Raw genomic sequence first — 25,231 nt, 5'->3', positions numbered from 1 at the left:
GCTGATCAGTTGCAATTTGCAACGATCTAAGCTAGCCCTAAGCTAGCCGCCGGCGATAGCTGTAACCAACACGTTGCTGGTTGCCAGCGGCTGCTGATTCAGGAGGCAATGGATTTCTGGCCCTTAACATGGTTGCACGTAGAAAGCACTTATGAAACCGACTGTTTGATGCCTTAGGTATCCACGATCTCGTCGCAAAAATACCCTGATATTGCATAATTGTAGTCACAACAGAAGTTCAAGGTATGGGCAAGAGCGTACCCGGGGGGTGAGAGAGGGGGAGGGGGTGAGAGAGGGGGAGGGGGTGAGGAAGTAGGGCTGGACTAAAGTCAATTTCTCTTTGAGTGACGAAACAGTTTTGAGATTTCACCGAAAATGGCTCTGCGTACATTTAAATGGTTCACATGGCTCTGAGCACTATGGGACTTAACAGCTATGGTCATCAGTCCCCTAGAACTTAGAACTACTTAAACCTAACTAACCTAAGGACATCACACAACACCCAGGCATCACGAGGCAGAGAAAATCCCTGACCCCGCCGGGAATCGAACCCGGGAACCCGGGCGCGGGAAGCGAGAACGCTACCGCACGACCACGAGCTGCGGCCTGCGTACATTTACTACTAGTCAATATCCATGACGTGGTCTGGCGTTCTTCAAACTGATACTGAAATGATACGCTGTTTGGACGGCGAGGCACGATACTAGTTCTGTTTGCGATGACTTTGGTGGTGGAAGGGAGGTAGGTAGCTGACCTACCCTGCTCATCGTTGGGTACGCCGCGAGTCTGTCGGCATTACGCCGAATTATTCCACTCGCCGTGGAGGAAAGGACACTCTTTAACATTGGACCTACGTCTAATTCAATAGATCACGAATGTAAGTTACAAAACTGCGGTGTCGTTTGCCGTGTAACACTACGGAAGATTAAAAAAAAAAAAAAGTGAAAATTATGTCTAACACACGACCAATGCCACAGGAACTTATCGAAATTGATTAATACGGTACAGTAGACTAGCAACAAAATTCTGACTTCAGTAGGGGACGAGATATTTCTAACAGTAATGGATTATGAACGAGGATGGATGTAACAAATTTTGGTGCATTGTGAAGGGCGCCCACATAGCAAATTAAGTGCCATTAGAATTCTTGAACGTATTCTCTCAGTTCGATTATAATAAACTGCATTGAGACATAAAAGCTTCTGTCCACATATCAGCATTGTTTCAGAAAGCATTTGTTCGTGTGAAACTCCCTTTGGCCTTTTCTCACATTATATCTTGGAAACTATGTATGAAAGGCAACAGGCAGATTCCATATTCCCAGATTTTCGAAAAGCATCTGACACAGTGCCCCAAAACCGACTTAACAACGGTACTAGCGTACAGAATAAGTTCCCAGGTATGTGAGTGACTAACACTTCCGAAGTAGTAGGACACAGTACACTGTCCTCGACTGAGAGTGTTCATCAGAGACAGGGTATCATCAAGAGTGCCTGAGGGCAGGACCGCTGTTATGTATCACCCAGCAGAAAGGGCGAGCAGCAATCTGCAGCTATTGGCTGATAATGCTGTGGTGTACGCGAAGGCGTCATTATTGAGTGACTGTACGTGGATACAAGATAACGGACAAAATTTCTAGTTGATGTGATGAATGCCAGCTGGCTCTAAATGTAGAAAAATGTAATTTAATGCAGATGAGTGTGTCACACATTGCATCTACACTTGTAATGTTGATAACAGCAGTAAAATAGAATATTAATCTACAGACTCAACTATCCCCTAGTGCTAAAAAGAAATCTTTGTCCAGTGCAGTTGCAGTAATTTCAAACAAAATAACTGGTTTTGGCTGGCACTGGGCATCCTCACATCATAAAACACAAGATGTGTTTCAATCTCTGTTGGCCTATTATGGACAGGGGACATCGACTGGTTAAGTAATTGTCAATGTCAATGAAATTTACAAACAGCCGTGTAACTTAAGATGTTATTTTATTTAATTTGAAGGCTACCAGTTTCAGCATTTCATTATGCCATCTCCAGGCCCCATATGCATCTCTATAAATAAATGAAGATATCATATACAGCCATAAATCACTGGATGGCATGAATTCTGAATTCAATTGTTACAGTTATGCTTCATTCAAAGACTTGGTGCTATCAAGTCTTCGAATGACATCCAGTGATTTATGGTTGTATATGACTTCTTTCTTTGGAGAGATGCATAAGGGCCCTGAAGATGGCATAATTAATTGCTGATACTGGTAGCCTATAAAATAACATCTTAAGTTACATGGCTGTTGGTGAATTTCATTGACACTGGAAATTAAGATGTGGTTCAGTCCCACCGCAGCGGAAACCATATTGAGGATGGCCGATGCTGGCCAGAACTGTTCTTTCATTTGAAATTAGTGTGATTGCACTGGAAAATATATTACTTTTAAAACACTAAACCACTGCTGATCTTCAGAGTGACTGAAATGAAGGTCTTTCAAAAACTTCTAGTACTGATTTATGCTAATTTTGATTAAGAATGTCTCTCGTCAAACTACGGCCTGCTGTATCAACAGGAAACATAATGCATTTGTCAGTGTAGTGTATTGGTATTGTGCATTGCATACTAGTAAGTTTCCTAATTACAGACGACAGTTGAAGATTATTTTAACCCACTTGTCATGTCAGAAGGATGTGAATCACCAGTCACAACTTTGTTTTACTTATCTCCTGACTCTTCATCTTTTGCTAACGCTGCCAGAGAGACACTGCTGAGTTGTGGAAACTACTTTGGCTGTTCTATCAGCTGGCTTATTTCCTTTGATATGCATGTTTATTTTTCCTATTTCCTTAACTGTAATTACCAGTTTAAGCAGATTAGATCACTGGCAGATCTTAAATACAAGAAGATGGTTCCTACCACAAGCATCATCTGATGCATGTCATCACAATGGTGATAGTAATGGTATTCCTATATTTTAGATCTGAAGATGACCCTGTTCGAATGAAACAGACAATTACAGTTAAATACAGACTATCATATGGTAATCTCAACTCAGTTCTGTTCTTGGAGATTAGTTCTCCATACCTAAGATACACAAAGATTTTACTGACATTCACATGCCAGTCACACTACACAAGAATAACAAAGGTTGGTTGGTTGATTTGGGGGGAGGAGACCAAACAGCGAGGTCATCGGTCCCATCGGATCAGGGATGGACGGGAAAGGAAGTCGGCGTGCCCTATCAAAGAAATAATCCCAGCATTTGCCTGAAGCGATTTAGGGAAATCATGGGAAACCTAAATGAAGGTGGCCGGACGCAGGTTTGAACAGTCATCCACCCACATATGAGTCCAGTGTGCTAACAATTATGACACCTTGCTCGGTAAGAAAAACGAAAACATGTTCTGCACACAAGAACAAACCTGTCACAGCTCAGGACTAGGCAGATACTAAAATGGTAAGACCAAAAATGTGCATATGCCATGACTCTTCCATAAACATACATTTACAGCTTTGATTACAAACAAAAATTCAATGCAGACAATATTCTAAAATCCCCTGATGTTTGCAGGTGACATGGTGTACTAAATTTATATCTGTGGCTTACTTGGATTGGCAAGTACAGGCCGCACACAATTTAAAATAAAAAGGTGAAGTGCATTTATAAACCAACAAAATCTGATGCAACATATTTCCTATCCTAAACATAATCTGTGTATATGTATTTTAGAAACAAAAAAAGAAAGAAACACTGAAGAGGCCACAACTGTTGTGAAATATTTTTGGGTGTTAAAGCAAAACAATAACTTGTATACTTGCAAAAACGCAGACCCCTCCTTAACTCTTTGTTGAACAAAGAATCAAGATTCAGCCTATTTTGTCCATAAAATTTTAAAACAATTCAACTGTTTCACCTGTGACATAACGCTGTTTTTCTGTACAATTATTTGAGACAGTTCAAGATAAGTTGCAGTTAAATGAATCTGACAGAGGACGAGAGATCTGTTAATAATGTTCAACATTTCAATGACCAAAGATCCACATTTAATACACACAACAAAAAAATTGATAACACAGACTTGTAATTTTGCTAAAATCATGGCTTGCTTTATGGGTGCATGAGGAGTCAACTACGCATGAAAAAAACCCACTCACACTAGAGCTCACATAATATAAAAGAAAGAACAAAGCTGGTCAGGCCCATTCTACGTGACCCATGCTATTAAGGGAAATATGGAAGCGTCCGACCCCACATGTCTGCTTTGACCCATGTCGTCACAAATATGGCGGAAACAAAAACAAACACACACACTTTCCACAAGAAGCCTAATGACACTAACGGGACAAGTGCGGGAAATGGGGTGTTTTGGGTGGGGGGCAAACTAAATATAAACAAATTTAGACGCCTTGCGTAGCTACAACGTGTAAGTGAAGACAGCCATGCATGAATACCCACCCACCTCCCCAGGGGTCGTAACCCCTGCAACCCATAGAAGATAAAGATGCTTCCGTAGCTGATTAGTGTTTTTTGTATTTTTAAAAAAAAAAAAAAAAAAAAAAAATCTCACGGGATAGAACGAACAGATCAGAAAGATAAATATAATAAACTAAAACAGAAATTCGAGGAAACAGATAATTAAAATAAGTAATAAGTGTTTTTAAATTTTAAAAAAATCTCACAAGATAGAACGAACAGATCAGAAAAGTAAATAAAATAAGATAAAACAGAACTGGAGACAGCCACACTCAAACCAAACTCCGCGCCGTCATGACGTCACACACGACAACACCCTTACGTCACGGGTCAAAGCCAACGCGTTTGATCGGAAGCTTCTGTTGACCCCTATTAAGGACAAAATGAACCATTTCTCAAACTGAAGATTAGTCTGGAAAGCATGATTTACTATTGGTCATATTTAAGGGTGTACCTTTACTACATTACAAAGAATAATTCAGTTTTCAAATTGCATTTTAATAGAAGCACCACTCACTATTTACTCAAACACGATGTTACACACTTCATACCAGATGGAAGAGAAAGCAGAACTTACTGATGTAACGGTGAGAAGGAAACACACCAAGCACTTACAATTCCATTTAATAAACAATTTTTCTGTAACTAGCTTCAAACTTCAGATTAACCTCAAATGATAGCATAGACTTCTTACGCTAATTTTGTGTGTTTCACATGACAGGAAATGTTCCTAGAAGGAGATTTTCAGTGTGCAGCGTCAGATTAAAATTGTGTGCCGGATCGATATTCAAACTCAGGACCTTTGGCTTTCGTGGGCAGGTGTTCTCATGGTAGGCCACTTACCCGCTAAAGTCAAATGTCCCAATTTGAGTCTTGGTCCACCACACAGCTTTCATCTGCCAGGAAGTCTCATATCACCTCACAATCCGCTGCACAGTGAAAATCTCATTCTGGAAACACCGCCCAGGCTGTAGCTAAGCCATGTCCCCGCAATATCCTTTCTTCCAGGAGTGCTAGTTCTGCAAAGTTCGCAGAAGAGCTTCGAAGTTTGGAAGGTAGGAGACAATGTACCGGTGGAATTAAAGCTGTGAGGAAGGGTCGTGAGTCGTGCTTGGGTAGCTCACTTGATAGAGCACTAGTCCGCGAAAGGCATAGGTCCCGAGTTAGAGCCTCCATCCAGTGAACAGTTTTAACCTGCCAGGAAGTTTCACAAGGCACGTTCTTTATCTAAAATAGCACAGAGTATAAATTATTAAACAAGGACCTGTTCTCTTTTGTGAAGCAGATGAAATTAAAAAAAGAAATGTAAACTGTTATCTTAAGATGAGATTCGCACAAAAATAGATACAGAAAAAAAACTGACTCAATACTCTCTTTGCCTTCTTTCCCTCTCTCACTGCAACATTCCTCAACAGCTGCAAAGTTTTCGAGCCATTGTAAGTAAAACAGTTTTGCTGAGTTTTATAATTATGTGGATACAGAAGTGAAGGGAATAAGCCAACTAAATGGATTCAAACTTCTGTTTGTGTACCCAGCATCTGTTCTCAACATATACCTAATAGCAGGTATCTCTTTATTAATTTGAAAGATAAGAAATGGATTAACAAAATTACAAATCATAGAAATGTACTAACATTCTGTTGTAATAATTTTGTGAAAGATTCACTATGTGTTGTTGCAAAAGATGACCGATGGGTGCCTTTCTGTTCTGACAGCATGAGGAACTGCTGGACAGACGAGTTCAATGAACAATGAAAAATGGAGAGTACTTTGCATTTGCCACAAATACACTGAGCTTTATTGTATGTGCGATTTTAACACAGCTTCAAGAAAATTTTCCTGCAACCAACTCAGCATCTGATCCCAGCTTCCTAGGTTCCACGTAACTAAATGCCCAAAGATACACTAGTAGCACTGTACGATGCTTTACAAAATACATAAAATTAAAACATATGTAGATTTTATGAGTGGTGACAGTAAACACATATTAAAAATCAATGTTATTCATTTACAACATAATATTTATGTGTGGAAAATTTTATATTCCAGTGAGCAGTCAGTTACCAGATCTTGCAGAATTATGCAAATCTACACAGTAGCTAAGTAAGATGAACAAGGTTCTTCCAGTAACAATGAATCCCCACACTGCATGCAATATGGCAAAGCAACAAACAGTGAAAATTATGATTTGATAGAACTGATTAAGAGCAAACCAAGATCAAAACAATAACAGATAACAACTAAATTTCATCATTTCCCTTTTTTGCATCTGAAACTGCTTATGACCTGGAGAGAGATGTCTGTCTCATATTTTCATCAATATCCACTAATGAATTCAGCTTTTCCAACACTACATCATCCTGCAGCTGATGGTGTTTTCTACTACAATGCTCCATATTACATTTTCTTGCAATAACTGACTAGAGTGAATTAATCTTTCTCGTCACTTTACCTTCTTCAAGTGAAAGTTTTCATGCAATAAGGTCTACAAATATTGGGAACCGAAATAGGAGTAAGAAATTTAAAAGAAGAAAGTCAGACTCAGTGGAAAAAAATGTATTACAAATTGGAACTAAATTATAAATTAATCAGGCTAAAATAAGAGAAACTGTCCAAACCCTAACAACTACCTACAGCAATAATAAAAACACACTTTTACCAAGTTTCTTCTTCAAAGAAATCAGTAAAAATGTATAGTCACTTCATTTTAAATGCAAATGAAGCATCAAACGTCATGCCCAAGCTCATCAACAACAGAAATAACTAACGGTATCTAGCCTTCCTTGTAATATTTGCACAGAATAGTGGAGAAATTAAAAATATGCACTGCTGCTCCTACTGCATGGTAAAAGTTGTTTTGTGGGTAACACAGGGACAGCTATTTGAAAAGAAAAACCTACTAGGCTAGAAATGCTAACATTAAAATTTAAAGCCAACAAAACTCAGATAGTTTTAGATTAGTGGTGTCTTACTTCAGTCAAGCACTCTATCATAAACAGCATTCCATTACTTTTTCCACTTTAAGCTAAGCACAGTAGGCTACATCTTGCACTATCAGCAGTTGGGTTAATAGGTAGAAATCACATAGTAACCCCCTTCCAAGTATTTTTCATAGTTGATGAAGGATATATGTACATAGTACACACCAAAATACCAGTAGCAGCTTTTTCTATAATACAATATAGCTTCTCAGAATTAACCTCACAGTTTACTTAATTTTAAACAATAGTGTGTTAAACATAGAACGGATGTAGATTTCAGGCTGAGCTCAGATCAATATCTTATCACAACCTTTACTGCATATTTACATTTGTTAGCTTCCCCAAATTACAATCATACAGAGGAATATTTGATACACGTTGTTGTCTTTGACCAGTGATGTAGGAAATGTTCAACAAATGCCATGAACAACATTGTGACTATAAAGTTATATCAGTGGAGACTTTTTCAAATGATCTAAGCTGCAAATCAATCTGTCACCACAACCAGAATTTTACAGTTCCATGTTTGTTGCATTCTCCTAATCACAAACTGTCACTTTCCAAGATACCTAGTTCTCAGTCAGAGCTACAGTACATTCTGCCACCACATTCATGGTTTTCTTTCACATTCATTGGCTTTGCCAACTAACAAGAAAACTGCAAATGTAAGCACCAAAAGGTGATGTCAGAGCAACAATTCATATCAAGTATTTTTCTTGGCCCCAAACTGTCACCTACCTATCTAGTTCAGAGCAACGACTATGTTACCACAGTCAAGATTTCTAGGGCAGGCATTATGCCATTGCAATCAGTCAATTAGATAGTGGTGAAATTTGAGACGTACTGTGCTCTAACTACATAAAGCGTACTGTGGAGAAAGAAATGATGCAGCTATGAGCTTTACCGACATGGAAGAAGAAAAAAAAGAAAAAAAAAACACAGAGCATAAAGAGGTGTATTTAAATGATACTGTATCTCATGAAAGTTAACACAATGGAGTAAATTGCATTTAGTGATGTGTGTTTAATACTTTAGCAAAAGCAATTTTTGAATTTAAAATGAATTTTCAGTGTATTAACCTCATTAAGTTACCTGTTTATTGTCAAGCACACCTATGTGTCAATTTGTTCTACAGTATCAACTTGCAAAGAACTACAACCTCGTGAAAGAATGAGAGGCATTCCACCTGCTCAATTGCTCTCCTCAAAACACAGTAATCAATGGCAATCTGGCTTTTCCATAAAATTTACTGTTTAGTTAGATCAAACAACACCACTGTTATTTCAGACTACAGTCTTGCATTAATGTCAATAGTGTGCTCTGTTCTTATTAGTCACTCAGCAGCTATTAAAAAAAAAAAATCAACAAGACTGAAAATTATTGTAATCACAATAAATAGAAAACAAATAATATAAATATATCATTCTTACTTATAACTAAATGAAATTGTTGTTCCAAATTTATGTGCAAGATTAAAATTTGTCATGTAAACATGTCTTTGCTGACATGTGGAAGACTGCACCAGAACTGAACAGGCACTGATGAGAAGGAGATGTCAGGCCCAACAGATCTGTGCTAAACTGAAATCTAATTAGAAACATTAGAAAGCCATTCTCTACATCGTGTATTACAAGAAAGAATGGAGTGAAAGAATCAAAGTAATGTTGTAATCTGCTGGATAAGTTTGATAATCAAAATTTATAAACATATAGGAAATAAGTGTAGAATGGTTGACCAATTAGATGTACTTTCTACATTCCTTCAAATACAATTCTACAACTTCACTTAGAAATATTCCATTTAAGGAGAGTGGGCCATACACAGTATTACCCCAATCACTAATTAAGATGTAGAACTTTCATAATACTTCATAAATGTCACCAGACTAAATGTGGGTACTATGCACAAAAATCTAACAGTAATCCCTTTTTTTCCAAAAACCTTGTTGGAAATCAGCAGTTCGTTCTTTCATTGTTAATCATGATTTGGTTTTACCACACGGATTAATTGTGATCAATGCTCCCTATCTAGTACATAGTTCCCAATGTGTATCTTTTCATACTGGTTTGTATAAGCTATTGTGTAGCTGTTGAGAGACTTAATGTGAAGCTCAATAAATACTCAATACAATAAACCTCAAGTAACAACCATGATCTGTCAAAATATTCAAAATAATGATAACCAAAATACTGCCCTACAGCAAAGGAACATTGGTAGAAAAAAGAACAAATCACAGGTAAAGCTGTACCATAAACAGACAGTAGGAATGTATGCAGAAGAGCACATTAGATGTGTTTATAAAAGATGGATGTAGGCAGAGGAAGACTTTATCACTGAATCGCGACGATACGTGTACTCTAACTGCCGAGTGTTGTCCGAAAAAAATACATAACTATTACTGTTTTTAGCCACCATACTGGTTTCGTTCAAGTTTTTAAAATTCTGGGAGGTTCATTACAACAGACATTCCGTTTTGGATTTAAAGGTATGCCACAAAAAACACGAAAAATATAAAAAATAAAAGATCTCTTACTTGGGTGCTACAAGAGCGGGCAACAGATCGTAAACCTCAGCATACAACTTGACGAAAGGAACGTACGTTGTCAGTCTGGAAGTAGTGATCCACAAAGAGAAAGTGCGACAGTCAATTTGTCATAACATATTAATGAAGAACTGTCAGCTTTCGACTTCTATAACCAAACATGCTAAATACGTTGAGGATCAGATATAAGTTCATGACTGCAAACGTACTGCAACAACATAAAATATTTTGTCCGTCGGAGAAGGGCTATGTAACAAATCTCTGATAGGTCTGACACTTCTGTTTCAACTAACTAAAGAATAAATGCGGTCAAACACATCTAAACGTGAAGGTTAACATTACTGTGGCATCTAATATGCTGTCACAGATAGAAAAGGTGTTTCTATCAACAATGTTCTCTCTATGAAGTGTTATCTTCTGAGAGTGACACATCACAGCGAACACAACTCTACAGAGAGAAGTTGCCGCAGCGTCCTTAACCTCGACCTGACACTGTCATCGTATGAAGCACAAACTCTTATAAATAATAGTCTGTTAATAAAGAACAGCTTAAGTCATACCTTCGGTTTGTAGAACCACTTCCTTATGGATTCCATCTTCTAAATATTTCAGATGCGCCAGGGGCAGTGAAACGTCTATCTATTGTAAAATGAAATATTGAAAGGCATTCTCCACACTAACACCTCCCGCTCACTTCACATCACATGAACAAAACACTCGACTGACCCATATACCATTGTAAAACCTGAAAACTTCCGCGAATGAAAACTGTCACGGAGCGAAATTAACAAACAAATGACACTCTGCCGCTGTGCGCATGCGCTACCTGGTGCGACTTTCCATGGTACTCCGCACTGCCAGATGGTCGCAGCAACTTAGCGCTTTGAGTACCATGCCCAAAGATGAAAAATTAGCTTCGAACTTAGTGAATTTACGTTCATAAAAAATATCCTGATTATTTCTAGTGCCTAGAAATAATTATCTCCCTCATAAAAAATGTGCCTGTAAGTGCGTGGTATCTTGAGGACTTTCAAAGAAAACCATTGCTGATTATTTCATTTTGCGGGGGCGGAGTTGCAAAGGGTTGCTGGCCGAGTGGTGGGGGCTGAAAGGGTGGGCGAAGCAGTCTTTAACATGCGCGGTATGCACGAAACGGGGGTATAAAATGCCGCAGTTTGCAGCTGCCGCATCAGATATCCGAAAAACACTGCTGGGGGATCATCACCTACTGGGCAACACCCCTAGTTTTGCGGTTCTTTCACGAGCGCCATAGATAATGTGAGCACTTAAAAATTTATATTTATTTCAACGCATTTTAATTTTGTTTGTTTCAGACCAAAATCCTGCATTGCGACTTAAAAATCCTGCATTGCGACTTGCCTGCTGTGTTGTACATAAATGTGTGTTTCAATATTTATCACTATTTACATCTTTGCACACTCTTTTCATTTTAATACTTTAAATCGTTTTTAATTTTCAAAAGAATATAGAGTATCTGCGTTGGTTCTACTTTGTCTATGTATTTTATCTTTTTATTTTGCTACCAATCTTGAATGACATTGTTCAATCAAGGGTTCATGTTACATTACAAATTTTGATTACCTTTTAATTTTTCTTTTAAATTACTATCGTCCAATTTTTTAATTCATGAATGTCTACCTACCTATTTAGATTCGTCTAGTATGAAATCTATAGAAATAAATTTAACTGAGCACTGTAAATTCTATTTTAATTTTGCTTCACATGTCTGTGTATTGCACATTATATTTAAGATATGTGTGCTGCTCATTGTACAGTAACATAGTTACGTTTTTAGATCAAAGAGGCATTGAAAGTTCGAGTTGGAAGCTACTGGGTTACCAGTATATAATTCGCTTCTTAACGACCTTATTTCGGCAATTTTATTTCAATTTGACTTTACAGGGGCTAATCAAACAGTACTGAGTACCAAATTCTGTTACTCCAAATTCTTCTTCCTATTGTTCATTTATTGATAAGTATATTGTCTGACCCATCTTTAATCCATCTACCTCTTTGTAAACATTGTCTTTCTTTTAACTCGGTACTGTAACAGCACCTGCGGCAACATGAACTTTGTCAATCTTTGTGTGAGTTTACTTATTTCTAGAAAAAGTATTAAGTAAGGAACTTGGGAATATACTAGAAGTCCTTAAGTATCGTATGCTAACTATTTAAAGTGCACCGTGGGTAAAGAAATGATCCAACTACGAGCTTAACTAACATGAACTGCAAAAAGATACAGAGCAAATACAGTATCTAGAATAGTGATATCTAGTTTCGGACATCTGTCTGACCAGATTTTTCAGCATTTCAGTGATATTCTGGCGCAATGAAAATAAATAAAAGCATGTGGCTCTTCGTACTACATAATATTTGTTCAATATCACCTGTTACCTTTCATATTCCTATTATTCATATACCTTCAACGACATCTTTTGTTCATGTATGGTATATGTCCCATACACTTGAGCAATATTCTAGGACTGATGCACAGATGTATCCAGTCTTCTTTGTAGACAGACTGTATTTCTCTGGTGTTCTACCAATGGACTGAATGAGCTCTGCCAAATGCCTTACCCATGACTGAACCTATGGAATCGTTTTGCTTCGCATTTCTACAAATTGTAACGTAGAGGTATTTGTGTGAGTGGAGTGATTCCAGTTGTGACTAACTGATATTATAGCCACAGGATTTTATGTTCCTACCCTTTGTTAAGTGTATAATTACGTATTTCGTAACATTTAAGGCGAGTTGCCCATCCTTGTAGCCTTTTTAAACCTTTCAAGATCTGACAATATTTTTGCAACTTTTTTTTGGATAGTACCAAATAATCGGCGAAAAATTTAAGGTTCTTAGTACTATTGGTTCTTAGTAATATTGCCTGCTAGGTCATTACTATACGACATAAACAACTAGGTTCCTTACAAGCTTCCATGGGGCACTGCTGAGGTTACTTCTACGTCTATCGACGACTCTTCATCCACGATAACATGTTGAGTCCTCCGTACCAGTGAATTCGCATTCCAATCACAAAATTTCATTAGATTATTCAGACGATCATAATTACGCTAGTAAGCATTGATGTGCTACTGAACCAAATCGTTTTCGGAAGTCCAGAACTGCTGCATCTACTTGATTTTCTTGTTTCGCACTTTGCATAACGTGATGAGATAAAAAGGAGAGTAGGGTTTCATATGAGCAATGTTTTCGAAGGCCATGTGCCTCATCTGAGCTCAGAATATGTTTTAAGATTCTCCAATAGAGGGGTGTTGAAGATACTGGAGAGTAGTTTCGTTGGCCACTTTCACTTATATTCTTATACACAGGCTTCTTTCTAACTGCTGGGAACAGTTTTTCGTTCTAGATGTGTATGGTATACTGTGATCAACGTAGGAGTTAACTCAGCAGCAATTTCTTATAGAACATGCTACGGATTCCATAGGGCTGAAGAACCTTGTTCAATTTTAGCGGTTTTAATCGTTCCTCGACCACACTTACCCTGCTATATCGGTCGTCTTTGCTGCAATGGTGCGAGAATTAAATTGGGGTAGTAATCATGGATCATCGTTTGTAATGGAACATTTGAAAACGGTGATCAGTACTTCTGCTTTAACTTTGCTACTCTCAGTTACAATTCCTGTCATCCGTAAGTGTATGGACACTTACTCTGACGTCAAAGCCAGCATTTAAATGCAATCAGAATTTCTTTGAGTTTTCTGAGAGTTCTTGCCTGCGGCAGTTGTTGAAGGCTTATCGCACTGCACTTACGACAGCCAAATACCTTGCATTTATGGTATCTCTGTCTATAACTTTGTGATTTTTTTCATAGTTATTGTGCAGTAGTCACTGTTCCAATAGCAGTTCCCTTACAGACACTGTATACAATGGTGGGTCTGCGGCAGAACGAACTGTTCTGTTAGATACATATCAGTCCAGTGCTTAGTCAGTTACTTTTCTGAAATTCAGCCTAGTTCGTCTACATGCACCTGCACAGAGCTAAATATTTCGAGCTCCTCTTTGTCTAATTTATTAAATATACTCATACGATGAAATCAGTGTTGTTACAACTGGTTCAGGGAAACTGATACGAGTTACAATGTGAACGTTATCAAAGAGGTCAGATTTGTTTGTTGCCATTAGATGACGTACCCGTATATTTTCGTCATGACTTGCCTTACGGACTATTTGTTCTCAATCATTTTCAGACAAAGCATTTAGTATGTTGTCATAGGATGACTTACAGACCGCTTGTTGGATGACTGAAGTCATCTTCAAAAATGGTTCAAATGGCTCTGAGCACTATGGGACTTAACTTCTGAGGTAATCAGTCCCCTAGAACTTAGAACTACTTAAGCCTAACTAACCTAAGGACAACACACACATCCATGCCCGAGGCAAGATTCGAACCTGCGACCGCAGCGGTCGCGTTGTTCCAGACTGTAGCGCCTAGAACCGCTCGGCCACCCAGGCCGGCGAAGTCACCTTCACTGACGACAGTATGGATGAAAAATATTCTCGAGAGCTGAAGTTATCTTTCTTAAGTTATCGGTTATCCCTGGGGTTGCGCCTGGTTGTCAATAGAATGACTCAATTAGACTACCTTTATAGTGCCTTTTGTCCAGACATGCTTCCACATGCCCTCAATTTCTATCTAGATGAATTTGAGTTTCTTGTCTGCTGTGACAAGCACACCATCGCCATCCCCTGCTAGCCCGTCCCTTCGATATACACCCATACACCCAGATAGACCCGATAAATATCAATGACATAAATTTCGGGTTTGATCCAACTTTCTTTCATTCAAGAATGCACCACAGAATAACTGACTGGACACACTTATACTTACCGCAAACTTTTGAGCTTTATCTCATTGGTTTTTGGTTTATGTGAGTAGGAAGGAGCACCAGATTTTCAAAAAAACCATATGATGATTTGTCCATGTAATTTTAAAAGAACCCCTGCTAGTGCGGTCGTTTCAGATTGTTAGGCGTTACACTACGGTAACATTTACATCTGTATTAACAGTTATACTTTGCCAATCATGACAAAGCATACAGGAGAAAATGATTTCTGTTCTAACGTATATTAATAGTTCTGTCTTCACAACTGATGAGTGGAGGTTTGGAAAATATCCACGTTGTATACAGTGTATCCCAAATGTTCTGGGCTAAAATTATGGAGTAAATTTCCTTTACTTTACGTCTATGGTCACAAACTTTTTGTCAACAGATTACCAGTTTCTGTCTATAATCACCATCTTCAGATCTGTTTTATAAAAACAATGTCCTAGTGTTCTGCAGCCATAGTGGCATCGTCAAATGAAAAATGCAAATTAACAAAAAGTCCGTGACCATAGATGTAAGGTAAAGGCAATTTATTCTACATTCGGGTCACTGTTGTATTCGCGACTTGTGAAAATTATGAAAAATTAGAGTATCCTAAAAGTAATACTTTAAGGTCAACTAATGGTCGGAAATAATTATTCAGCGTTTTTATTAGCATAAACAGCGCCTTAGTAATATTACAGCACTCACAGAGCAGATTCCACTAAACAGCAATGCCAAGACGTCGTACTAGCTTTCTTGTATCCAAATCGACACCAGTCCCAGACGTCCAGAACTTGATACCGCTTCACTTTGAGATACAGGTCTGGTTGTCGTTAGAGAAGGAAGAAAGATTAAGGATTAACGTCCCATTAATGGTGTGGTCATCAAAGGTTGGGTGCAAGATCGGATTGGGAAGGAAATCGGCCCTGAACAATCTCGGCACTTAACTAAAGCGATACAGGGATTTTTTCCTTTTGTCATCAGTCTTCTGGCTGGTTTGATACGGCTTGTCACGAATTCATTTCCTGTGCCAGTGCATCATCTCAGATACATATTACACCCAACATCCTTATTTTATTGTTGGATTTATTCCAGAATCTCTTCCGCTGCCGTTTTTATTCTCTGCAGCTCCCTCAGATAACATGGGACTGAAATCTTGGGTTTCATAACACATGTCATAATATACTGTCCCTTTTTCTTGTCAGTGTTTTACACAGGTTCCTCTCCTCTCCGCCTTCTGCAGAGAACCTCCTCCGTTTTTCCAACGTCTTTCTACAGTACCACGTCCCAAAAGCTTCGCTTCTCTTTTTTATGGGTTTTTCTATGGCCCATAATTAACTATAATACTCGTACGATGCTGTGCTCCAAAAGCACAGGACACGGCGTTTAAATCCGGATAAATTTCAATTTGAATTTCAATTTGAATTTCCCCCTATGTCGTAGTTCCGCCGGAGTCGCGATTGGTGATCTTGAAAGCCATAGGCATCTAGTAAACAGTCATTTGTTACGGACAAGTGCGGAGTACAACCGAAGAGCCGCGATTATTGGTCATCGCGCTGGGCGTTCGCCCACTGAAATATTTCGATTCTTTGGGTTCCCGAGATCGACTGTTTAAGATATTGTGGCCAAGTACAACGTTTCGAATAAGTCTGTGGGATGTTCCGCTAACCCGACGAGGAAACCTTATTCGAGGAAACGTGTGTCACGAACTGGCTCAGGCACTGATTTCAGAGGACACGGGGAAATCGCTGAGGAATTTGGCGTCAGTATTGAATGTCAGCTAGCGAACAATGCGTCGGATGGCAGAGGAGGACCTCGTACGAGCCATTTAGTCAAAAACTGACATATTCTGGTCAAAGGAAGAATGGTTCAAATGGCTCTGAGCACTATAGGGCTTAACTTCTGAGGTCATCTGTCCCCTAGAATTTAGAACTACTTAAACCTAACTAACCTTAGGACATCACACACATCCATGCCTGAGGCAGGATTCGAACCTGCGAGCGTACCGGTCGCGCGGTTCCAGATTGTAGGGCCTAGAACCGCTCGGCCACTCAGGCCGGCTCTAGTCAAAAAAGCTCTGGCTCCCGAATAGCCTGGATTTGAACCCCCTCGACTACTACGTTAGGAGTCGAAGGAGTTTCCAATTAAGACTAGGCGCTGTAATGTCGCATCTCTGCGCACCGCGATTGAAGCAGCATTCGCGAATATGGACAGCGCTATTTTAAAGAGTGCGTGCGATCGCTTCAGGACAAGATTGAAGGCGGTCATTGTGGCTGAAGGGGGTAGGGGGTTCATCGAGTAATGTTACTCTTGAAAGATAACACTACTTACATGTAAAAGGATTTTGTTGTAACAAATTTGCTTTTAAAAAAAGTTTCATTTGTCCGCATTTAAGCGCGGCACCGTGTACATTGTGATAATTTTTTTCCTCAAATTATGGCCAACGTTGGATACTACCGGACTTCTCTTGGCCAGGTTTGTACTCTTTGCCTATAATATTCTGCATTTTATGCCCTCCTTGCTTCGTCCATCATGAATTATTTCTCATCCGAAGTAGAGTTCCTTAAATTCTTCTACTACTTGGTCACCAATTTTGGTGTTAGACTTATCGCTAATCTCATATTTGCGACTGCTTTCTACTTTCCTCTTTCTTCGGAGCACTCTCAGTGTTCTCATTAGACTGTTCATTCCAGTCAGCAGGTCCTGCAGTTTCCTCACTTTCGCTAAGGATAGCAATGTCATCAGCGGATAAAGGCCGAGCGCAGAATTGTGGTTTGGGGTGGTCTTGGTGTCCGGTCCCTATTTGAGCTAGGAACATGGAGTGAAATTTTTTGGTTATCCCGGACCAGAGGCCATTTCTGTAGCCATTCGAACATCTGTCTTGCTGTAGCTATGTTAAGGTACATTAAGCAACGTTTCAACGACGAACTGGAGCTGGCGTCCAGGCAAATAGTGCGAGTCGATTAATTCCTCTTTCAAAAGATTTTAATTGAGTCGAAATTACTATTCAGCTGTTGGCACCATTTTACGTGTAAAAAAACAGTCACCCTTAAATAACTCCGACCGGAGCGAGACTGATGGTTCAAATTTGGTCCATCGGTGTATCGGGCCGTGTTGTAAGATAACTTTTAACCGTTTGAAAAAAATCTTGCTTAGTTTGGATTATAAGCGCAAAAAAACGCGTTTCTTCTGGGAGTTTCTTGAAGCATGCCATTTCTGTGCTTTAAACTTATACGAATCGGTTCAAACTTTGCACGAAGATAGATAAATGGATGAAGTCAAAACGATTTTATATCCACTTATCTTTGTCCGTTGTCGACGTACGACGCCTAAATATTTTCCTGGGAGGTTTTTGAAGTGCACCACTCCTATGCTTTAAATTTGTACGAATCGGTTCAAACTTTGCACAAAAATAGATAAATGGATAAAGTCAAAATGAAATGTTTTCGTCCTATAAACTTTATCCATTCTCGAGATACTACGGTTTGAAGTCGAGCTGAATGTTACACCTAAAATTCGTTCTTACGTGAATTGAAAGCGAGGAAACTTTAAAGTGAATCAAATAAATAAAAATGCATTTGTACGACAACTGAAAATTCGCTTTCAAAAATCTAGTTCCATTCGGATTTTACATGCAAAAAAACACGTTTTCTGTCAGTTTTTCTTATGCCTACCAATTCTATGTTTCAAAATTGTGCGAATCAGTTACAATTTTGTAAGAAGGTAGAAAAATACATGTCATTAATGGCTGTCCCCTTGTGTTTTGAAAGCTTTATCCTTTGCCACAGTATAAGCAACGTGGTTCAAAAGACAACAAAGAAACCTGTACTGGATCAGTCGTCGCCCGAGTCAAAAATCTACATCGGTTGCCAAGTTATGGCGGTCTAATGCCAAAGTTATGGCAGAGTAAAGTTAGGAACCAGACCAAAAATACTCCTATCGTAGCATAAAGAAAGGCGAATATGTCTTGGGCAGAGTTAGGGATGCAAAAGAAGAAAACTAGCTTTTCGACTGTCTGGCAACTTTAAAGACACCTTGACATATTCGCGTTTTTTTTACGAGTTAACCCTACTTTCCCGCAAAGTGAGCTCCCTTAGACCAATCCTATTACATGTATGGTGGGGGGTGTAAGGACAATCAGACACAAATTTATGTTCTTCTAGAGAATGGGGTGCATGTACAACAGGACGTATCCGAGATTGGGGTGTATCTATAATAGGAAGCATTTCAGTGTGGGAATGCATGCATCCTAAACTTTAATGACACCTTGTGTCATATTGTACGACATGATTAGTGCCATGTTGGATGACATGATGGCACGTATCATGTTGTACGACATAACATCATGTATTATGTTACTTCACTTGGCACGATGCTTTATATTACGTGATATGGGTGCCAATACTGACAAGTAAAAAATTCCGGATATGTCAGGCTGTTTCGATCTAAATGTCTCTGAAGCAGCCAGAAGTCGAAAAGCTAGTTCCCTTCTTTTGTTTTCGTAAGCCTGCCCAGGATATGTTTGCCTTGTTTTGGTGCTAAGAGAGGAGCATTTTTCTTTCTGGTTATCGTTGTTATCTTTTCAGGCTGAACTTTTATACACTCCTGCACTTTTTTTAAAATTTTCGTTATTGCTTCTTCGATGCAGAGATTGAAGTGTAGAGGCGGACTGTATCACTTCCCTATGCCCTTTCCAATACGTGCACCTCTCTTGGTTGTTGCATGCATTATATATTATCAAGTCTCCCTATAGCATACTCTCTATTTTCTTGAGAATTTAGAACTTCTTTATACACTCGTTTTCGTCTTCGAACGCGCCTTATTTTTCCTATTAATGTATTATGACTTTTCTTGCCTCTTCTTCTATCTATTAGCATGCTCAACATCAAAACTGTCTCTCTGCTGCCTTCATCTTTCCTAAAGTCAAGCTAATCATTATTTAGCATATTCTCAATTTTCTTAGGGAAATTCGCCGAAAATTAAATCTAGATTGCCTGAGACGGTTTTGAACCATCGCCATCCCGTATTCGAGTCCAATGTCTTACCACTGATTTACCCTGCCCGCTGACTACCATTCCATATGTGCGGAATGGGCAAGCCTTCGAGTCCTCTCTCGGGCATGGCTGAGTGCGTTGTTCTTAGCATAAGTTAGTTTAAGTGCTGTGTAAGTTTAGGGACAGAGAAACTAAGCAGTTTGGCCCCTTAGGAATTCACACTCACTTGAACATGTTTTTGTAATGGACAACTTCCCCTTTCTGTAGTGATACTGAGCGGTTGTATCCCAGGCTGTCTCACATTCAACGTTGTCCCCAGGATTTCTGACAGTATCTCGACCATTCCCTAATAATTTTGACTGATACATGAGTCATTATTGATATCTAATAAAAATCTTGCGTTGTAATAATTTTCTAAAAAACATAAAGATCACAAATTACTGTGGAAGTCAAAGGTAATTTCCACTTGGTTTCTTCTGCAAAACGCAATAGTTCCCCTTTTTAGTACTTTGCTCATACATGTTTCGACACCTGTCTATCAGTAGGTCTCGTTTTATTCCTGAAACTGCTTTAATTTTTAAAAATGGGACAGTAACATAACATCTCCCGTTAAGCGTGGAGACACATATTCTCCTAAATTTTCGTTTTGTGCGCGAGAACTCGCAGTACCAGGAGACAGCGAAGTAAAAAAAAAATTGTTAAAATGTATTTACAGCCCACAAAGAAATGTTCCAAGGACATAAAGTAAAACGGAAACCGCGACACGCTGTTTCAAAAATAAAACAATACCCACTGAAACTGACGTGTAGGTGCCGATACACGTTTGAGCAAAGAATAAAAAGGGAAAACATTGGGCTTTTCGGAACAGTGTCAATATGAGCTTCCAATCCCAGCAAGATGGGTGATTTCTCAATTTTCGTCTTTTTCCTGAAGCTGAAAATAGTGAAGCAATTCTGTGGATTGTGGAGATCTTTTCGTTTTCACTATGTCTGACTGCATTGTAAGGACTGTTTGGAAGCAACAACGGACGGACGTTCTCATAATAGTGTAAATCTCACACCTGCCTGAACACTCATTAGTGGCAATAATATTACTGAAATAATTATTTCCTTCGATCAGAACCTTTTCATACCCCGTCATTCCAGTAAGTTTCACTACTGGATAAATAAAAAGTATAGAAAAGTTAAGATGGTGTTTACGCTTCAGGTGTCCTACATAGTCCCCCCCCCCCCCCCCCAACTTGAGTACAACGCATAGAACAATTGTACAATTATGTGAAACTGTGAGCGAAGTCCTTTGGGATGTGTTCAGTTCGCTCGTCTCATTGTACTGAATGTCGATTATGTCGTTACGTGAATTTATGTACTTCGTGGTTTTGTGGTATGTCCGTAGTAATAATACTGAGCCTTGTTTTTCCAGAAAAGAATTGCCCGTGTCTTGCATTTCAATGAGTTCGCGGCACGTGTCACCGCGTTGTAGTTTTTGGTCGGGAGTCAAAGTGTGCAGGACAAATTCTGTACACACTTCTTCATAACATTCCGTGGAATGTTTGGAACATTTGATTAAGAGATACATGAGATGTACTCGCAGCTGCGGATATGGACAACCATCAGCTGTATAATGGAATGACGACAGTGAAAAGTTGTGCCGGACTGGGACTCGAAGCCGGATTTCCCGCTTATCGCGAGCGGTCGCCTTACCATTTGGTTATCCCTGCATGACTCACAGCCAGACGCAGACTTCCGTATGTGGTCAACTTCGACATGTTTTTCGGACACGGATGCTTGTCCGAAGGAACGTTGTGACGTAACCCGGAGTAACACAGGCACTGCAATATGGTGATTAAGAGATGTCACTCCATAACGACATAACACTGGAACACGACGGCCGCTGCTTAACACTGCCCGCTCACAACTGACTGGTCGAATCCACGCCCGTAATTTATAGTTGCTACTTCAATCTGCCCCTGTAGTTACTGCACTAAGTGGCTTTCACGTCGGGAATGAAATCAGTTTCGGAACTGTTTGGATGTACGGACGGACGGTGCCTGTGGGGACAACAAACTACTTTTGCTGTTTATTGATAGCACCTACAGTGCACCAGTAGAACTCAGAGTGAAGTTCAGAGGTGTGCGCGAGCTATAAAATCTGCCTCCGTGAATAGTTCAAATCGCGCTGACTTTTGACCTGAACGTAGCCAGTTCAAACACTGGTGGGGAAAGACAGTTTCAGCACTAGAATTTGACTGCCCTGGCATGGACGTCCAGAGAAATTTACCCAAGACGGCGTAAGATTCTAAAATTATCATTTTCCTTATAACTTATTTGGTGAATTTTATATAATCCCTTTTCACCTCCACCCTCATCCACATGAGTGCTATGGTTGTCTTACTGTCGCAGTATTTTTTCCATGCAGCAAGTTATGCGTGCTCCGAGCTGGTTGAAATTGCTTCAGGCGTTACAGAGAATTGCCGTGTTGTCACTGTCACTGTGCCCTACACCAACCCAGCTCCCCCCCCCCCCCCCCCCCGCCCCCCGCCCTCCGTCAATCTTAGTGGTGAAACGTCATGGCTACTGTCACCAATAAAACTAGCCGCACCGAAAACTTGGGATTCGATAATACCAGTCGTTACTGAAAATTTTTACATTTCACGGCTTTTCATACTATCTCTGAATATAGTAGAGGTATAGAACCCCACGATATTCTTATACAATTAATAAGTCGTGTATACAAAAAAAAGTTGTTGAAATTTCCCCGGACGTTCCCCAGATGCTTCTAAGTCACTTGCTTATCACACCCAGTGCCACCCATAGAGGTAGGTTTTTCTTACCTCAACATTGCTTGTTTCCAGATAGTAGTTTCGATCCAGTAGTTCAGGAGGAGATGTGGAACATAAGTGCATTAATAGAATAATAATAATTATTTTTTTACAAACACACTATCTGAGCAAAAGTATCTGGAACCTATCAGTAAACATTACTGTGTGATGTGTCCATCTTTTGCCTTTATAACAGCTTTAACTCTGCCGGGGGACAAATTCATTGAGATGTCTCGATATCTGTGGAGGAATGACAGCCGGAGAATGTGTTGATGTTGAACGCCAGGATCTGAAGAGAAGTCGACGTTCTAACCATCGCAAAGGTATTGCATTGGGTTCGGGTCGGGACTGTGCACATGTCAGTCCATTTCAGGAATGTTACTGTCCACAAATCTGCGGCTCACAGATGCTGCTTTATGAATGAGTGTACTGTGATGCCGACACAAACATTTGTCGTCTCCGTGTTCCTCTACTGAACGCAGTGTTGGAGAACGTGTTCCGCATTGACCGCTTTCTTAAATGCAATGAAGGGAACCACACACCCAACCACGAAAAACGTCTCCACACCGTAACATCACCTGTTCCATACTTCACCTTTAGCGCTGCACATGATGGCAGATAAAGTTTCCAGGCATTCTCCATCGGATCGTCACAGGGTAGACCACCTGAGGCGCAAAGTAATATTGACTACAGAAATCTGTTTGTCATGAACAGCTGCTCGACCACTGCGCCCTACTCTTTTTAAATTCCTGCGCTCTGTCACAGTGCTAGCTGGATTGCTCGTAGCACTCACGAGGCGATTTTATACGACTCTTCACAGTGCTTGAAGGTATCTGTTCGCCAGATCTTAGTGTAGCAGTCATTCTTCTTTCGACTTTCCACTTCACAACCACATCACCAACGGTCAACTTGGGCAGCTTTAGAAGTGGGGAAATGTTCCTGGTGGTTTTGTTATTAAGGTGACGTCCAATGACTAGTCCATATCCGGAGTCACTGTGTGCTCCTAGCCAACCAATTCTGCTTTTACTGCTGCTCTACTAACAATATAATGCTTCCCGCCTCCTTTTATGCTGTCGGATCCGCCTCTCATGACATCCAGTGATCAATTCGGCAATACATGACGGTGTCCTGATATTACTGATTAAGTAGAGTACTAGAATGAGTTGTTGCTGTTCAGCAGAATAAGAGAGTCCGAAGATGGCTATTGCATAGGCGAAACCGGCAATTCAAATCAAAAAACTGTGCGATCGAGAAAATTAAATAAAAATTACATACACATCACTTCACCGCCACAACATTTGTCGGTCTTGGAGGGTGATGTGACCTTCTGTTACCAGATGCACTCCATCTACTCCGCTACACACAACCAATGTGCTCTTTCATGGGCGTGAAGAACTGACTAGTGACATAATCTCCTATAAATAAGTGCTACCCTTTTTTTTAAAAACATCCTGGGGTATGTTGGAAAGTCGCGTTGTCAAAGGAACTTGCACTGATGAGCCAAAAAATTATGACCATCTGCTTAAAGTAATATAGCAGCGATACTTCGTGACACCGATTTGGTAAGTCCTTGATAGGTATGTGGTATCAGATATCTAAGCACAGGTCAGACCATTTGGTGCTTAGCCCCCCCCCCCCCCCCCCCCCGAATACTATCTCAGACGTTTTCCATTGGGTTTAGAACAGGTGAATTTCGTCGCGAAGATATCATTGAGTTCATCGTCATGCCCCTAGGACTACTGACGCACAATTCTACTCTTTTAACAGAGGCAATTATCCTTGTGGAAGATGTCACCGAAGTTAGGAAGACAAGCATGAAGGGATGCTGGAGGTCCACTACAACATTAACTCGGTTCACACCAGTCATGATGCCTTCGCTTAGTACCACAAGTCCTGTGGAAACCCAGGCGATTGTTCCGCATAACCGCATGGAGTGGCCGCGCGGTAGGAGGAGCCATGTCACTGACGGCGCTGCCCCTCCCGCCGCAGGTTCGAGTCCTCCCTCGGGCATGGGTGCGCATGTTGTCCCTAGCGTAAGTTAGTTTAAGTAGAATGTAAGTCTAGGGATCGATGACCTCTTCAGTTTGGTCCCTTAAGAACTCACACACATTTGAACATTTTTTTTGTCCCCCATAGCATAATACTGTCCCCACCAAGCTGCGTCTGTAGTGTGGTCCTCGTATCGAGCAGTCGTTCGTATGCATGACAGCGGTGAAATATTTGCCCTATGCATTGAGGTGTGTGAGAGCTTGACGTGCTGGGGCTCGACAGTAGAGTGTGCAAACAACCTATCACATTTAAGTACTCAACACAGAAACGTTATACAAGCTACTGCGTGCCTTGTGCAACATTAAACCAACAAACTGCTAGTTGCAGTAGATGAATTTCTCTGTGATCTCAACACTGTGGTAAACACAAATGAGAGAAATTATCATTAATTAGTAGTAATTTGAATTAAGTAAATTTGTTACCACATATATTACATGTTCCAAGTAGGAGCGCCTGTTTTGCAATGGAATACCATCACGGTGAGAGCAGAATTTAGTTATGCAAAAAGAAATCGGTCATATTCATATTTTT

At 39.9% G+C, this 25,231-nt stretch overlaps 2 protein-coding genes across 3 annotated transcripts in view; one reads left to right on the top strand and one right to left on the bottom strand.

Moving 5' to 3' along the window:
- The window catches only part of LOC126475046 (lateral signaling target protein 2 homolog), a 319,569-nt gene extending 308,790 nt beyond the window's left edge, over window positions 1-10,779 (bottom strand). For both annotated transcript variants that reach the window (XM_050102594.1, XM_050102593.1), the window contains exon 1: window positions 10,553-10,779. In XM_050102594.1, coding sequence (XP_049958551.1) covers window positions 10,553-10,588 — 36 coding nt within the window. In that variant the 5' untranslated portion in view covers window positions 10,589-10,779. The remainder of the gene's footprint in view (window positions 1-10,552) is intronic.
- Window positions 10,780-11,190: 411 nt separating this feature from the next.
- The window catches only part of LOC126475215 (pro-corazonin-like), a 47,274-nt gene continuing 33,233 nt past the window's right edge, over window positions 11,191-25,231 (top strand). Inside the window, exon 1 of the mRNA XM_050102874.1 lies at window positions 11,191-11,270. Coding sequence (XP_049958831.1) covers window positions 11,269-11,270 — 2 coding nt within the window. The 5' untranslated portion in view covers window positions 11,191-11,268. The remainder of the gene's footprint in view (window positions 11,271-25,231) is intronic.

This window comes from Schistocerca serialis, chromosome 4, assembly GCF_023864345.2.
Source record: "Schistocerca serialis cubense isolate TAMUIC-IGC-003099 chromosome 4, iqSchSeri2.2, whole genome shotgun sequence".
Taxonomy (NCBI): domain Eukaryota; kingdom Metazoa; phylum Arthropoda; class Insecta; order Orthoptera; family Acrididae; genus Schistocerca; species Schistocerca serialis.
This window is presented reverse-complemented; position numbering and strand designations above follow the sequence as displayed.